This window comes from Protomyctophum parallelum (genome assembly GCF_964188405.1).
Source record: "Protomyctophum parallelum genome assembly, chromosome: 21".
In the NCBI taxonomy this organism is placed as follows: Eukaryota; Metazoa; Chordata; class Actinopteri; order Myctophiformes; family Myctophidae; genus Protomyctophum; species Protomyctophum parallelum.
This window is the reverse complement of record NC_139713.1, coordinates 22073218-22090960: the sequence shown is the minus strand read 5'-3', so window position 1 is coordinate 22090960 and position 17743 is coordinate 22073218. Positions and strand designations below refer to the sequence as shown.

The 17743-nt window shown below is 42.2% G+C and overlaps 1 protein-coding gene across 5 annotated transcripts in view; it reads left to right on the top strand.

Moving 5' to 3' along the window:
- The window catches only part of sfswap (splicing factor SWAP), a 111054-nt gene that overhangs the window by 16509 nt on the left and 76802 nt on the right, over positions 1 to 17743 (top strand). For all 5 annotated transcript variants that reach the window (XM_083793677.1, XM_083793676.1, XM_083793680.1 and 2 more), the window contains 4 exons: positions 8 to 194; positions 4798 to 5077; positions 6510 to 6662; positions 7511 to 7604. In XM_083793677.1, the coding sequence (XP_083649803.1) occupies positions 8 to 194; positions 4798 to 5077; positions 6510 to 6662; positions 7511 to 7604 (714 nt within the window). The remainder of the gene's footprint in view (positions 1 to 7; positions 195 to 4797; positions 5078 to 6509; positions 6663 to 7510; positions 7605 to 17743) is intronic.

The window sequence follows — 17743 nt, the reverse complement described above, 5'->3', positions numbered from 1 at the left end:
GTCGTAGCCTCTTCAAGTCATGGACCCAGACTGCCCACTGGCTGAGCTTGTACGTAAAGAAAGGGAAAGAAATGGTTCTCCTGCTCCTGCCATGGTACCCATACCCATACCCACACCACCCATACCCACACCGGTAGAAGTCGTGGCAGAGCCAATTGTATCCAGTCAGCCACCAGCACAATACAGCGCTGACCGTGAGTACCGTTTCTCATTTTGAAACAGTCAGAGCAACTGGGTAGTCGTCTCAATACCTTAGGGATATTTATGATGGCATTGAAGTGGCCTTATTCATCTCCGTTTAGTTCTGGTCTGCTTCATTTTGTTCGTTCGTATTCTTTTTCAAGACGAGATTGGCTAACTGGTGATTGTTATTGCTACAGTACCAACCAAAGAACAACTTTGCTCTAGAAATAAAATACATCCTGTGTTCACCAACAGGCCCTCATGTTTATTTGTTTGGGCCATTCTATAAGAATATTAACCTGCTTTGGTTCATTGTTCAGTCCTGTATGATGATCAGTACATCCATCTGTTCACCAATTTGATCCCGTACAACATATCTAATCTCAAAACCTACTAACTGGATTCTCATGACACCTGTGGCTGTGGCCCTCCGTTTCCCAGCCGGGCTCTCTACCCATTCAGCTATGGCCACCCAGTACTGTACTGTGGATGGAACTCGGTGGCCATCATAGTTGCTGCATTGATCAAATACAGTTTTATCATTGTTTTTGTGACTAAATAGGGCTACACAAACAAATGTGGTAAAACATTTATGACTGCGCTAATAACGTTGGGGCAGGCCCATCTAGAGTTTGACATTTGAATGGTCAGGGATCTCCGGGCTTAACTGCGACAGCAGGTCGCATTTACTATGACATCAGGGTCTCGACATCTCCATCCCTGATGATGTCACATGATGTCATGAGGTGCACGACACACTGACAGGAAATGCTCGATTCCATGGTTAACTGCGCAAAAACCTTCCCTTTGACAGCCCACATCAAAAGTTCCCTGTCAAACCCTGACTTAAATGGACCGAAGACTCCCTAGGCAGACGGCTCAGTGGGATTTCACAATCTAAAAGTGTAGCTTCTTTTGAATAGGAATTACCAAGCATCAAGATGTTTCAATGTGACACTTAATGTAGTTCCTATTAGCTTAACAGATCTTAATCAAGAAAACGTTCTCAAGGTCATGATGACAGACCTAATCCCATTCCCTTACATGCTATAAATCTTTCTGCTGATAGTTGTCGGAGGCTGTGGCTACCCAATTAGTCTAAATTCTAACCGATGCATTTATATTGTAAGGAGGTGGATGTTGTTTAACAAGGTTCATGGCGCTTCCACCAGTGTTGCTGTTGCACTCCAAGTGGCTCTTTTCTAAATTATAAATTGGATAGTTGTATGTATTTTCTCTCTTCACTGACTTAATTGATATTGTTCTCAAGGTTGCTAGAACCGGCTCTGGTGATAACTGAATTACCAGTATAGCGGTATTTCAAGGCTTACGATGAGACTGGATGGGGCTTCACTATAAATGTTAATACTGTTTTCTTTTGTGTGCATCTTTCTATTAGGCTCCCTCTTGGCTCAATGCTACCAAGTAATATAAATCAACAGCGATTGTTTATTTTGTACATTATTACCAAGTAGTAGACCTTGACACAGTGCAAAGCTGATTTACTGCTCCAGAGTGCTGACTTATCCAGTATGATAGATTTAGGTCTGACGTCGAAATTTAAAGAATGTCTGAAAAAATGTTGTTCCAAGGACCCACTCAGAAGCAAAGATTTGAGTTAAAAACGTCGGCTCTGAAAGAATATATATTCAAAGATTTGCACTACATTTTCACGATTAAAAAAAAATAGCAGACCTACAAGCTCGTATGAGCTTGTAGGTCTGCTATAGGTGATACAGTGATACAGTGATACAGTGATAATAATCATAATAATCATAAATAATAATAAAATAATCTATAGTTGCAACCCTAATCAAGATACCGTATAATATACATTATTTGCATTAAGATTTACATCTGCAGTATATCACTGTGCATAACACCTCATCTACACAGGCAAGGGGCGCGCGTTCTGACGGCGATATCATGCGAAGAACTGTCCTGATATGGAGCGTCGGCCATTGTGTTGCGACGTAACCAATCAAATAACCAATTAATAGTAGCGTGTTGATCTCAACCAATTAAAGTGTTTGAGGCCGCGAAACCTCGCTCAAATAGAGACTTCTGCGAGCGAATATAGGATGGGTGGACGACGTCGTTGAGCGCTCGCTGTACGTCAGAACAGACTCATTGAAAAACATGTATTCTAATAATGAGATTTCATTGTTCGCTCGCATCGCTGGCAGTGTAGATGAGGTGTTACAGTTCCACTTGAGATACGGTAGTTGTAAACGTCTGATTGGGTCCAGTAAAGTTGCAGAACTGGACATTAATCTCTATTGGTGAGTTGTGGCCGAAGAACCAAACCCCAGTAAAGCACCATCCAATTTAAATAAAGCAATGCACATCATGTTTCAGACCAAACCTCTCACCTCTCTTCGATACATCTTGACTATTAGAATCAAGTAGCAGCACTTTAGCGGCCTTACAGCAGTCCAAAGCATTTTGTTTTATTCAAAGTAGCCTACGGTGATTTTATACACTTGTCTTCAAATGCTTTTGGCCGAGGCAACCACTCAAAAGAAGAGTTTCCTCCAGGAATTTGGAAATATCGTTTTTCATCCTCTGCTATTAACTGTATTCTTCAAGGATACATTGCATGGGGTCTTTTGAGGACCTGAAGTTGGCTGCCCTGCGTTCACGTCCTGTAAAAGATTAAATCACTAAATGTCATTCTTTACCTTAACTTCAGTGCCACATGACGCCCTTGGACGCCTTTCCCGTGACAGGAAAGGCAAAAATATTATTATTATTATTTTTTTTTTACTTCATCCAGATTTAGAAAATTCCTCTAATCTGGTGTTCAGGTGATGATATGCACATTACATAAACAATAGAATTACAAATTATTTATTTTATTTATAATGGGCTTCGGTGGCAACGAGGGCCAAAACTGGTATCCACCTGGTGGCACTGGATGAGTTGAATCTTCAGTAGCTGGCTAGCATCTTCCTATACAAGTTATTTATTTATGATGAGTCAAATCCACCCTCACTCAGTTTCTCAATGGTCTTCGAAAGCAATGTGTCCATTTGTCGGATCTACCTCTGTTATAACAATTGCTCAAATTACCCCAACGCCATTCACGCCCTGTTGACCTGTGAGTGCTTATGTCTCCATTGCTGTGATTTATTTAAACCAGAGACATTTACAGAGGCTGACCTCTGACCTCAGCTGGGCTGTCAAAGGGAAAGTTTGTGCGCAGTAAACCATGGAATCGAGCATTTCCCGTCAGTGTGTCGTGCACCTCGTGACATCATCAGGGATGGAGATGTCGAGACCCTGATGTCATAGTAAATGCGACCTGCTGTCGCAGTTAAGCCCATATATGGAGATCCTTGACCATTCAAATGTCAAACTCTAGATGGGCCTGCCCCAAAGCCAAAGTTATTAGTGCAGTGATAAATGTTTTACCACATTTGTTTGTGTAGCCCCTATTTAGTCACAAAAACAATGAGAAAACTGTATTTGATCAATGCAGCAACTATGATGGCCACCGAGTTCCATCCACAGTACAGTACTGGGCGGCCATAGCTGAATGGGTAGAGAGCCTGGCTGGTCACAGCCACAGGTCACTTGTATTACACAATAATTAACATTCTACATCGGAAGTGTTGGAAAAGAGTCGAAAATAGTGCATGTCCTTCTCCCTACTACTGTTTTGCCCATGAGGTCACGCAAATAACTACCGCTGGAAACCAATTTAGTCACGGCCTATCTAACTAGCTGCTTAGCAGAATTGGAAATTAAAAACTCGTTTTGGAGATATTTTTAAATATACTTTCGTGAACAGACGACGACTTATTGTCACAACTTTTGCGAGTTACAGACTCTTTGCAGCTTTGCAGCACTTTGCAGCAGTCACAGATTGTAGACAGGTTTGGCTTGAGAGAGAAGAGTGATAACTGTTGCAATATCTGTTTTTAGCTGATATGGTTCTTTTTGCCTCTTGAGAAACACAGCTTTCTTTGAAATACATTTATTGTTTTTGGCTGAGCCGCACAATGTGCTTTTTGATGTAAGAAGGAAAAGGTTGAGGCTAAAGTGTATTCAGCTTTCACTGCAACAGCTCACGCTTAATCCCTCTCCAAGAACGCTCCAGTCATCTGCAACAGCACATTGAGACACAACAAGCCCTGTGTTTACTTTTCTTCGTTTCTCTCTGCCCAGCTATTCTCATTTGATCCACTCTCTACAGAATTTTTGGGTTATCATCTGGGTTTCATCTCCACTGTCAGGCACAAAGTTGGGAAGTTTTTTTCCTAAATGCAGTCAAGTCATTGAAGGGAGCTACGGTGTATATGAAATTTTGTTTTTCTCTTATGTATCCCACCGCAGTTCTAGGCAAACCCTGCTGTGGTCGCCCAGTAGTTGCTGTGATTGACAGTTCTCGTTTTTGCCACTATAGAGCGTCGCAGTCCCGCCCCCTTTCATGACGACGCCAGGCCCAGGAAATAGTTTCCAATGCATTTTTCCCATAGACATTTCAAAACGTATTTATTTAAAGACCTTATAATGCATGCATTATATTGTAAGGAGGTGGATGTTGTTTAAACATCCTTTTTTCCCCTAGATATTTCCCCTCTAATAATGTCCCCTCTCGTCGGTCAACAGCGCTGATGTACTACGGTTACTACATGCTGCCCGATGGGACGTACTGCCTGGCTCCGCCTCCCCCGGGGATCGACGCCAACTCCTACTACAACTCCATCCCCGCCGGAGTGATGCCTCCTCCTACGCCGTCTGTAGCGGCCATGCCTCCCGCCGTTACCACCCCTCCACCGCCTCATCCAGACCCTGTCGCTATGGTGGCAGCAGCAGCAGCCATAGTAGCAACATCCTCCTCCTCGCAGGTCACTGTGTCGGCCTCCACGGCCATCGTACCAGAAACTAGGTACTAAATAATGGACGTCTTCAATTAAAATGTGTTATATTAATTTATTTGCATGTGTTAATTTGTCTGGAAAGCCCTTTGTTTCTCTGTTCAGATGGTATTTCTAGAGGGCATCATTGCTAATCAGACGTACGATCATTTATATACTTAAAGTCGCTTTACAGAAACAAAATAAAAACAACTTTATTAGGAGAAAAAAAGCACCCGTGCGAAGTGAGCAGTGCAACTATAATGTTTATTGTTATAGTTGCTGTGTGTCAAGCACAGTTGTTGATTTAAGCACAAGGGTTGTAATAACACCACCTTCCTGGCCTGTGTGTAGCTGCAGGGGTCAATAGGTCGTACTCTGACATAGGGACATGCATACATACACTCAAAATCTACTTAAAAAGGTTAAAAACAAAGGTGTGGTTGGGATTGTATTGTATTGCAAGTCTGTTATCTTTATTAGCAGTAGTATTTACACATAGAGTATATAAAATCTATCGAGTACTCGAGTCCATCATAAATCATGAATAATTGCAGTTTGTTTTATGTGAGTGGTTTCCCTGTGCCAGGCAAGGATAATCAGATAGACAAAACAGGAAAGGGCGCACACCAGTGTTTGTGAGGTGCTGGCCTAAGGCAGTAAATAAGTAAAAATTAGAAAAAGGCTGCACACACGTAGCCACGATGCTGTATATTTATTATTATCCAACGTTTCGACCTAGGAGGTCTTCTTCAGGGAATAAACCAGCCAGAGGACAAACACACACTTATAGGGGAGCAACAACAGGTGGACTCCATAGGGGGTGTGGTCGTCGTCAGGAAAAAACAATCAAGTGATTGGGAAGCCATTTTGAGGCAAATAACAATGCATAAATGCCAAATATAACCAGAATAGATAAACATTCAATGCACAAAAAGTATTTACTGTTTAGCTATGTGCAATAATAAATACATTTAAGTCATTGGTTAAATATTTGCAATAGCATTTTTATATTAATTTAAGAGATTTAAATACATTTAATACATTTTAGAAATCATCTAGAAAAAGCTGGTGAGACAGAATATATTATAGAGAAAACACTCAAAGGTAAATAAATTAAATGGAACAGGGCAGTTCTTAGGTCACACTCATGAAAGATAGAAGGCCGAATTGGTAGGGCACCTGAGGGTCTGTTATATTATAGACCATACTTATTACAATTCAAGTGGCAAAAAGATACATTTCAATATCATAAATAGAACCCATATTATGTACAGAGTCAACAAGAATTATATTTGCAGTAAACACTGGAGGCAAGGATAATCAACCTCCGACCTTGTGAATCCCATTTTATTTGTTATTTATTCCGTGTGGGAATAGAGCCTGCCCTTTGCATTGGAAAGACGCTTCTCAGTATTATGCATTGATCTGTGTCCCCTTAACTTTCTCTCAACACGGTTCCAGGCCCCCAGGTCCCGTTGCTGTGCCAGCAGTGGCGGCGGCGGCCATCATACCCCCACCGCCAGACATTCAGCCGGTCATAGATAAATTGGCGGAATACGTGGCCCGAAATGGTGTCAAGTTTGAAACCAGCGTCCGTGCCAAGAATGACCCACGGTGTGTACAGTTACAGTAGTGTGAACGATGAACGAACGGCAACAAACTGAACCTGAACAAGTTGGTTCAGATTCAGATCTCCTCCTTAGTTACTGTCCACTGGTGGACACTAACTAATTTACTTGAGTGCTGTACTGAAGTACATTTTTTTGAGTGCTTATCCTCTCTACATTTCTAACCTCGCCTCACCAGGCTTTCCACCTCGGAGGAAAGCCTGGTCTCTGTTCCAAAAGTGCCGTGTGAACCGGTCTGGAACGGATGATATCGTTACGTCATGTTGTAGTATTGTTTTGTAGTCATCAGGCAGGAACAATCAAACGGAACTTCCTTTTCCTTCAAACCGGAAGAATAACAATAAAAGCTCTCGTAGTCTGTTGCTTTTATTGAGAAAAATCGGTTTGAGGGAAAAGGAAGTTCCGGAAGATTGATGACTACAAAACAATACTACAACATGACGTAGCGATATCATCCGCTCTCGACCTGTTCATAAACCCCAAATGGTGCCCAGGCTACTACATTTATCGGAAGGGACTCTTGGGAGTTTTACACTTACAAACATATATATTGTGAATGAATCAAATATAGTGAAAATAGCCGATCTACAAGCTCACAACCCTTCACAGTGCGGTAATTTGTGAAAGATCTGCTATTATCACTATTTTTTACTTTCAAAATTGTTAGCTTTTTTGTGGAATGTTCAAAATTTCAATACAGCAAATGAAAATATACTTTGTAATTTGTACTTTTGGATACTTGAGTCCACCACCGTTGAGGAGATGCAGTAGGCCAGAGTTTCTTTTCTCATTTTCTGGCTAAACGTTACTGTTTACCTTGGGTTTTCACTGCAGGTTTGACTTCCTGCAGTCCTGGAACCAGTACAACACCTATTATGAGTTTAAGAAGACCTACTTCATGCAGAAAGAAGGAATCAGCTTGCCAGAGGTATTGTGTGTGTGCGTGTGCGTGTGTGTGGGATGTGGAAAATAATCGATGCGTATCAGAAAATCGTGCGTGCGAGCAAAAATTTGTACACAGTAACATACTGAGTGTCAATTTATCCATCTTGTAACTCCAAGAGTGTACAAAATGTACATTTTTTTTATTTAGTTACGTTTACTTTGTACACTCTTGAGTTAAGCAAACACTTTTTACTGCGTACAGAAACCCACCCCTTCCTTATCCAAAGCCCTTTCCTGTCCATTGGGTAGTTGGATGGCTCGGGCTAAGACCTTTTTTCAGATAGGAAGAAAATACATCACAGGATTAGAGTTGACACAATGGTGGCAGTGGTGGATTCTTTACTCTGTCCGTGAGTCCAATAATCCTTCTTTTCCTCTCATCTCGTCTGTTACTTGCAGCTGCAGTTGTTCAGATGCTATATAAAGTTGTTTTTTCTTGAGTGTTTTTTTGCAACGTGATCTGGTTATAAATGGAATATGGTGCATTTATGGCTCTTCATCCAAAGTGCTTTACATAGATTGTGCATTACATTCACCCAAACACACACACACACACACACACACCCTCACACACACACACACACACACACACACACACACACACACACACACACACACACACACACACACACACACACACACACACACACATTCACACACTGATGGTGGAGGAAACCATGCAAGGCACTAACCCGCACATTAAGGGCAATTAGGAGTTCAGCGTCTTGCTCAAGGAGACTTTGAAACAAACTCTGGGAGAGCCCGGGATCGAACTGGGAACCTCGCGGTTCTCATCCGGCCACTCTATCCTTGAGCCACTGTCGCTTTATACAAGGTTCTACCATGTTCCTGTGTTAATATACTCAGGAATTGGGCCTTATATTAAAAATTGGAAATCGGAATGTCCATATGTACAAGGCAGAGATGTGCATACAGTACAGATGCATATATACCCTTAGTTCTTTAATTCATTCAATTATTAGATTAAATATAAAGTTCATGTTGTGGCAGGCAGGAAGGGCGGTGTCTGTGTTCTCTGGTGGGCGTGCAAACATAGAATTATTCATAAGTCAATTGATTCCAATTATTCTGACTCACTGATTACTATTCATGACACTAATTATTACAAGCTGACAGCAGTAAAGAAATATAAATATATAAAGACTGCATTTCCATAGCTGGTGCTAATGCCTCTTGAGGTTTTAGTTTAACATAATCTTTGCGTTTTTAATTATTTGTTTGATATCTAAAATTGATTTAACTTGAGAACTAACCTTTTTAAATTGGAACCTTGAGCTCTATTATAGAAGTGCCAAAGCATGGAATTTGAGGACAAATGGGCACATTGATTAATTGGACATTAATAATTAGAAACTTGGCTTGAATGAAAGTTCTATTTGTGTACTGTACAATATACTGTATGCCTGCACCAGTGGTGGTATCCTGTTTAGACTGAATCTGTCTTCAGAGATTAGACTGGTTTGATTCAAAAACAAATTTTAGGTCATGGGTCAGACTGGGCAAAATGTGACCCAATTGTGCACGCACGTACACTTTTCTCCCTCTACCTCCTCTCGTGTGTCTTGACAACAAATTTTGGTTGGTTTAAGAAGATCGTGTGTGTGTGTGTGTGTGCGTGTGTGCGTGTGTGCGTGTGTGCGTGCGTGCGTGTGTGTGTGTGCGTGCGCGCGCGCGCATGTGTTGGTTGCAGAGGAAAAAGGTGTAGTGTACTATAGATAGAGAGTGGAAATTTGTTATGAAGTGAGTTTTGCAACATTTAGAAACGTGAGTGGATAACACAGCTTAATTAGCATGCTCTTCTTATTTGGAAAACAACCTATGTTGCTCGCTCTGAAATGGAAATTACACGATTCAGAAACTCACTTTTCAGCAATGGCGGTGTGTGATACTGTAGTTTGTACTTTGTCCTGTAGCCTACTGTGCCTGTCCATGTTGTAAGTATTCCTTTGAATGAAATGATGTGTCTGTAACGAGTGAAGAGGGGAAATGAAGTGGGTCGCTGTGGGATAGTTGGACATGAGTTGTGTGGAGTCATGAACAGCTGAGTAGTTAATTAGCATCAATCACCCTCTACCGTTTTCATATCACCCTCTACTGTTTTCATAAGTACACAAAAAGCTGCTGGTGCAAAGAGAGAGACTCATCACGTGTCGATGCAGATCCACAGAGGATGCCGTAGCCACAGCCATACAACACCTGCATGTGGATTAAGAGCTTTTTGTCTGGTCGCAGCCAGAGGGTGAGAGTGGGCGGTCACACATCCACGTCCCTCAGCCTCAGTACCGGCTCCCCACAGGGCTGTGTACTGAGCCCGCTGCTCTACACCCACCACACACACAAATGCACCCCCGCCCACCGCAGCAACACCATGGTAAGGTTTGAGGATGACACCACAATAGTAGGGCTCATCTCCAAGGGGGACGAGTCTGCCTACAGGGATGAGGTGGTGCAGTTGACGCAGTGGTGCAGAGAGAACAACCTGCTCTTGAACACATCTAAGACCCAGGAGGTGGTCATGGACTACAGGAGGAAGAAAACAGACATTCCACCACTGATCATCAATGGGGACTGTGTGGAGACGGTGTCCTCTTTCCGCTTTCTGGGAGTCCACATTGAGGAGGGCTTGACCTGGAGCACGAACACCTCTGAGCTGCTGAAAAAGGCCCAGCAGAGACTATACTTCCTGAGGGTGCTCAGGGGGAATAACATCACACAGGGACTGCTGGTGTCCTTTTACCAGTGCTCCACTAACATACTGCATGTGTGTGTGGTACACCAGCTGCACAGCGGCTCGGAGGAAAAAGCTCCAGAGGGTCATTAACACAGCACAGAAGATCATTGGCTGCCCTCTCCCCACACTGGAAGACCTACACGGATCCCGCTGTCTAAAGAAAACACAGAACATTATAAAGGACAATTCCCACCCCGGTCACTCGCTGTTCAAACCGTTGCCATCAGGCAGACGGTACAGAGTGATCAAGTCAGTCAACGGCTTCTATCCCACAGCGGTAGTCACACTCAATGCTGCTATAAGCTGCTGTTATAAGAAACCTTATAACCTTATTACCTTATAAGAAATGATCCGTTGCTGCCTGAAATTCATGTTTTATTGTGCTGTTTTTAAGGGGTTTGTGCAATAACAGCTGCAATTAAATGTTTATTGTGCAATCTATCTATCTATCTATCTAGAATGAGGCTCAAATATGGATGGCTATCACTTCCGGGGCGGGTGGAAGTGATGCGTCTCCTATGCTTATTTTCGCTGATTTGTCTGGCACTGGTTCTGGCTTTGAGGGCTGGCTCTTATTGTGTTAAATTCTGTTCTACTTAGTTGACCGGGGTCCTCCAAGGCTCTATCCTTGGCAGTGGCACCCTCCTTTATTCTTTATACACCATCTCTTCGCAACAAAATAGCCTATCTACAGCGTTTCATGTTGCTCTGTCATGTGAGCTTCTCAGCTTGTAGATCTGCTAGATCATCTGGCTACACCGTACTGTGTAGTGACTGTGAGGAGACTGTCTATCTATGCCACCTACGGAATAAGTGCAACAGTTCTTTAGAAGAACAGTGTTGGTTTAACTAAGATTACGTACATAGATTGATTGACTCTGGTGCAACGCACAGGTCCTGGGCCTGGTGAGAGCAGGAGTGGACCTGGTGAGACGTAGGAGGGGCCCGCACAGGAGACAACCCACAGAGCCTAGTCCTTCCAGAAGTGTACCTCCCAGCCCTGGCAGAGTAGTTTTGGAGTAGTTCCAACGGATTGTGTGGCCCTGGTTTTGCCCTAGTGGGACTGATTGAGGAGTATGATGTTGGAAGACCCGAAACCCTGCTGACCTCAGGATACATCACTGAGGATATGTCCCAGGTGCATCCATGCAATGTATTTTTAGTTATAGTTGATTGATTGAATAGTTTATTAGACAGAAATGTAAAACAGCAGCAGTACAGTCAAACACGTCTAAAAGGGATAGCACCAAAAAAACATCCTTGCGGTCTTGTTTACATTTAGGCCCTATGCAATGAATTAATAGACATGACATGAAAAATAGCAAAATTCAAGATTATATCAACTACAATCTACAACTACAAACTATGTCTTTGACATGAATGCCTTGACACATTGGTAGAGTATACTAGCTAACAAGCCAAACTCGTTTAACTTCTGGCAAAGTGGAGCTGCCTCAACCACATATGGTGACTTTTTTTTTTTTAACTTCCTCCGGTCCACTTCGCAGTCTACCCAAGGTCATGTGTTCCCATAATTCTGAAGACTTTGGAAGACACAAAACTGCCAATTGCTCATCATATTCGCCAGACGTCTGTACTGTATTTACTTGTGACATTGTTCATAACTGACTGGTTGCAAGATGATGCCATGCTACGTTCCATGTAAACATTGATTTGTTGTAATGATTTCATTAGTTGTTGAGATCCCGGGGCTTAACCGGAAGTTCGCTCATGGATAAGCAATCATAATGCGGGAGGGTCGCGACACGACCGGCCGTTAATAAAGCTCAGTGTTGGGCGCGTTACTTTAAAAAAGTAATTAGTTATAGTTACTAGTTACTTCTCCAAAAAAGTAACTGAGTTAGTAACTGAATTACTCTATTGTAAAAGTAACTAGTTACTAGGAAAAGTAACTATTTGCGTAAAAAAAGTTGTAATATGTCTAAGAATTTGGATTGTTTTTGGGAGCAGGTTTCACAAGGTGCATAGAGTAGAACAGCATAGACAGGTACTTACAAGTTACAACTTACACATAAGACATAATAACCTTTTGCCATGAGGGAGAAATAAACTTCAACTTCAATATATGTATTGCACTTCAATATAATATTTATTGAACCTCAACAGTAAACCAGGTGTAATGGCCTACACCAGTGGCTCTCAAACTTTTTGGACCTCAAAAGTCCAACAACTTCAGACAAGACAACTGGTAGACAATACTGTCTAATTAAAGACACACGGAAAATCTGGAAAATAGAACTGGTTCTATCGGCGCGCCAGGCGACGCGGCGCGACGGAGCCGGTGTGTGTTGGGCTTCATGTTTGCACAGCAGCAGGATGAGCAGCAGCAGCCCCATTGCACACACGCACACACACACACACACACACACACACACACAGAGTCACAGACACACACACACTGTCAGCCGGCCCGTGGTAACAGAAAGCTTGGGGACGCTTAACATAATAACGGAGCACATTTCATTGTCAGTAACAGTAACTGCGTTGTAACGATGACAATTGTAATTAATTAGATTACCCGTTACTGAAAAAAATAACGACGTTAGGTAGCGCCGTTTGTTTAAACGCCGTTATACCCAACACTGATAAAGCTTGTTTTGATTAGAAGGTCCCCCCCGTGCCCAGCACCATGCCAAAGCTTTTTCCTGCAGGAAACACTGCGACACACACACACACACACACACACACACAGTAACTTCACAATAAAAGTATAGTTGCACCGCTCAGTTAGCACAGGTGTGATTTTATTTTACCCTGAAAACTTTTCTTTAAGGAATTTACACAAGATCCCAAAGGCTGATATGTAGAACTGCGAGTGAGAGAGAGAATGAGGGATAATGAAGCAATACAGTTGGTGAGAGTAAATTAGGTTAAATACACCTTTCTAAGCATGTATAACAGAGCAATACTGGCCTAATAGCCATGTCTGTCTGTATTCTGTCCCAGGGGGGTGCCAGGGGAGTGTGTATATCTCCTTGTACCTGCCAGACGGTGTTGCTCATTTGTCCTCTCTCTTGCTCTCTAGTCTAATCAGAACAATGTGATAATCCAATCAGGGTTTATCAACGTCTTAATGAGGCTTCCAGCCTAGGTGCTCTGTTGCCCTCCAGTTCCCCTTGGTTCAAATCAGTGTAATCTTGTTGCTGGTGTTTCACAGCATCACACTGCCGGTGAATAGTGAAATGTCCAGTATTTTTGAAATATTATAATGAACTATTATTAATACATAAATACTGTATGCTAGTCTGAACCACGCGACAGCTAATCTTTCAGATCATTAACGTAAAGCTGAAACTGCCGTTATAGAGACCTTTCCCAAACGGAAGTATAATGTTCATTGGTGTGAATTTCCAACACAACAGCCTGTGGATCCATCTTGTAAACTGTAAAGGCTTTGTTTCAGACCACTGGCAACTCCCATTCTCAAACAGTGCAGTCAGAAGTGGACCTGAGCCCTAGGAAGAATCCCCAAGCAAGACACTGAGACCCTGAGCAAGAACTGTTTTATTAGACAGAAATGTAAAACGGAATCCGAGTACAGTCGAACACTTAACGGCTATACCTTGTGCCACCCCTTACCCCTTATCCCTAAACTTATTTGCCGTTTTTTACCGTTTTGAAAAACATTGTAAAAACGTTTCAAATGGCGATCTATAAAGCTCACAATGTGTCGATGTAGATCGACTATTTTTTTAAAGTTTTTCAAGATTGTAAAATATTGCAAATAAGTTTAGGGATAGAGGGTAAGGCGCGCCCATGATGGGGCCATTGGTCCAAAAGAGATGGCACCAAAAATAGTCGACATAGTTTCATTTTGGCCCTGTGCGATCAATTAATAGACACAGACATGACATGAAAAATAACAAAATTCAATATCGTCACAGAAAAACAAATAAAACACTATGTACAAGGAAAAAGGAAGGGGGCGGTGATCACCTGTTTGTGATGCCCGGTCAGATTTGGGGCCGACTCGTCGCCTGTTTGACACAACAGGTGTGATGATGCCTTAGAAAATGTGATTTGGTTCGCCAGTTTGAACATAGCCAACGTTTCCTTGAATCTGTATCTGGTCTCAACTCTTTGTTTGCTGTATAATATAGTGGCTGTCGGGCAGAAACCTAAATCAATGTAAATGCCCCACTTCGTCATACAAAACGTCACGCAAAGGTTTTGAAAAGTTGTGAGCTTAGAGATTGCCTAGTTTTACCATTTGCATTTAAAAGAAATGGCAATAAAAGAGGAATGGTTGGTTTCAACCCAACACCGACGATATGTAAGAATTCAATTCCTACTGTAGTTACAGATGGTGTGAAACAGCAACTTAATTCTACCAACCAGGGCAAAGCAAGGTTTCAGCAGCAGTCATATATGTTGTGATATCATAGTGATCCCTGCTTCAGAGACCCATTCAATTCCACCACAGATATTTCATTTGCAAATACATGGTGATACACCTCATATGGCACACACACATTTGCATGCTTATGGGCTTATCCTCTTTGAAGTGTTTTCTTACCAAGGCGGTGAAGGCGCTTTCCGAATTATGATCTGATCATAACCATTTAACGCAAATTGACAAGGTTTATTATAGGCAATTCACCTCGGGTACAGTGGTCTTTGAATAGGCATTTGGACATGCAGTGCGGGTTCAGGAAGAGGACAGAGAACATTGTGGGATTGACTGTTGTTCTGGGGTAATAACCCAAATCCACCTCAGTGTGAGCATCATGAACATTATAGCTAATGTCCTGTAACATCCTGAGAACATGGTTAAGAAACAAAAGGCGCCACCTCAACTCTGCTGCACTTTAGAATTCCACTGTCATTTCTCCTAACTCGTATATTTATATAGTGTTCTTATCTCAGTCTGGGGATTTGAGTAAGACTCAATTCACCTTTAGCAAAGCCCCGCCCTCTACCACTTAGCCACTCCCACTTGGACACTTCCCAGCCGGGCTCATTCATTCTAGAAGACGGCCCGAAGACGGCCCGTCTGTTAGTGATTTGTGTTACTCATAATAGGATGCAGATAATTCAGCTCTGCAGTCCGTACTATTATTTAGACGTTTATAGTTAATGAAGAAAGCCAGATGAGGGGCTTTAAAAATCAGTCAAAGGATACTGCAGCAGGCAGGGTTTGGGCTGGCTGTGGTCCAGTGTGTGTGTGGGCCAAGAAAATACTAGTTATACCACTTTAAGAAAAATCCACCAGGGAAAGGATTATCTGCATTATGATGCGAATGCTAAGTCAAAATCGGTCCAGAAACAAAATTGTTCAGCTTGATCAATGTTCATGAGCAATAACAACTCTCTGGAATTGGAAACTAAAGGAGCCAAGATTCCAATCTCACATAAAGAAACATGAACCTAAATAATATAAAGTTTCACATTCAACGTTGCAGTGTTCATGAATACTATATATATAAATCTATACAAAATCCTGTGGTGGAAAAAAATACTCTCATTTGTTATGTAAAAGTATCAATACTGCAATGTAGAACTACTCCGTTTTTTCGGCTTTTTAGCGGAGTTTCTCCATCGGTTTTCCGAAAACGTGTCAAGTGTGCATCCACCTTCACTCTGGATCCTCAGTGTTGTGTGGCTACCCCTCTCCCTCTGCATTCTCTTTCTCGTCTCACTCCTTTGCATCCAGCGAAGCAGAAAATGCCTTCAAATAATCTTGAAAAGGGAAAATCTTTCGTTCGGTGAGCATTCGTAACATCGGTACAGTTACAGTATATCAATGGTATGATAATTCTGAGTGCCGTACAAGTTGTTTACATTGAGGTGATGCAATTTGTGTAAAAATAGTGTAATTATGTCTTGTTGCTGTGTGTGTGTAATAGTGTATTGATGTACAGTACATGTTTTCATGTGGTTTTCAAATGGTGTCTTTAGTCACAGCTGCATCACTGGACGTTTGTCTTTTTTGTCACTTGATGTTGATACTCTGCAGTGTAATTATCACTGGCACTGTCTTCTGCCATAAATCACTGTGTGTGTGTGTGTGTGTGTGTGTGTGTGTGTGTGTGTGTGTGTGTACGTGTGTGTGTGTGCGCGCGTGTTCTCTCGGTTGTATGAATTTCCTCTGGAAAAAAAACAAACGTATTTGTATTAAAACAAATGGCCCATTACATTACTTTTTGGATATTAGGGTGTTCAGTGAGAAATAAATAGCTTTGTCTTGTCTTGTTAATGTAAACTAAAATAGACTGTGAATAAATTAGGATTCTCTCCTGCCATGACTTCTGAAAGTGCCTAGAATAGAATGCTGTTCTTATCCCGTTCTGTCTGAAACCAACATTTGGTATGCAACGGCAAATCTGTAATGTCTTCTTGTTACTTGGAAAGTTAAACCTCCAATTTGAGAGTTGTTATTTATTCGTTTGTTTTTTAATCCTTCGCCAGACGGCATGGTAGCCAGATTCGTCTCCGAGTCCAAATTACATTCAGGCCTCTTTTAGACGGCGACGGCTTTTTATTTACATCATGGTTTTACATTCAACATCGCTGATGAGCAGCACTTTGTAGGCGAGGAGGGAGGCTTGTTCAGGAACTCCATTATATCATATATGGCTCTGCATCAATGTAATAAACGTATGCGCTGTGAGCCAACGTGAGCCATGATGTCATAGGTTTTGCGGATTCACCGTTTTGCCTGTTTATATGGAGACCATAGGAAACGGCGTTCTCAAAGATTTCCACTCTGGGAGATGGTTTCACTTCGTTGCGTTTTCACCTCCTGAGAACACGGTTCTCGTCTAAATGACAGCAGCAAACGATACTTTATTTTGACGTTTTATAATGAACACCATCCTCGTGTAAATAGCACCTTAGTGCAGCTTACTGAAGACTGGGTCGTCTTCAGTTATTCTTTGTTTCTTCTGCACAGTCTCAGAATGAGGCTGAGCACATCGCACGGCTTCGGTTGCATATTCCTTTATACATGAACACAAAGTTCCAATGCCAGCCCCAAACATAGCTTCTAAATACCTCATCCTACAGCAGGGTTCCCCAATACATTTTCCTCAAGGGCCATATTTTGACTAGCGTACCAGGCTGGGGGCCGAGTCTGCACGTGCGAGGTCGAGGTCTTGCCCAGTTTGACATGCATAGGCTACTGACCCCCATTTAATGCCATTTATATCTAGAACCCTTAAAAAAAAAAAAAAAATTAATTCTTTCATGGGCCACAAGGGGGCTCTCTGTGGGCCGCAAATGGCCTGCGGGCCGCCTATTGGGGAACCCTGTCCTACAGTAACGCCAACCATAATCTTTTCCTAATTGTAAAACCTTCTCTAAAAACACCCATTTCGGACCAGGAAAATTGTCCTGTTTCTCAAAGTCCT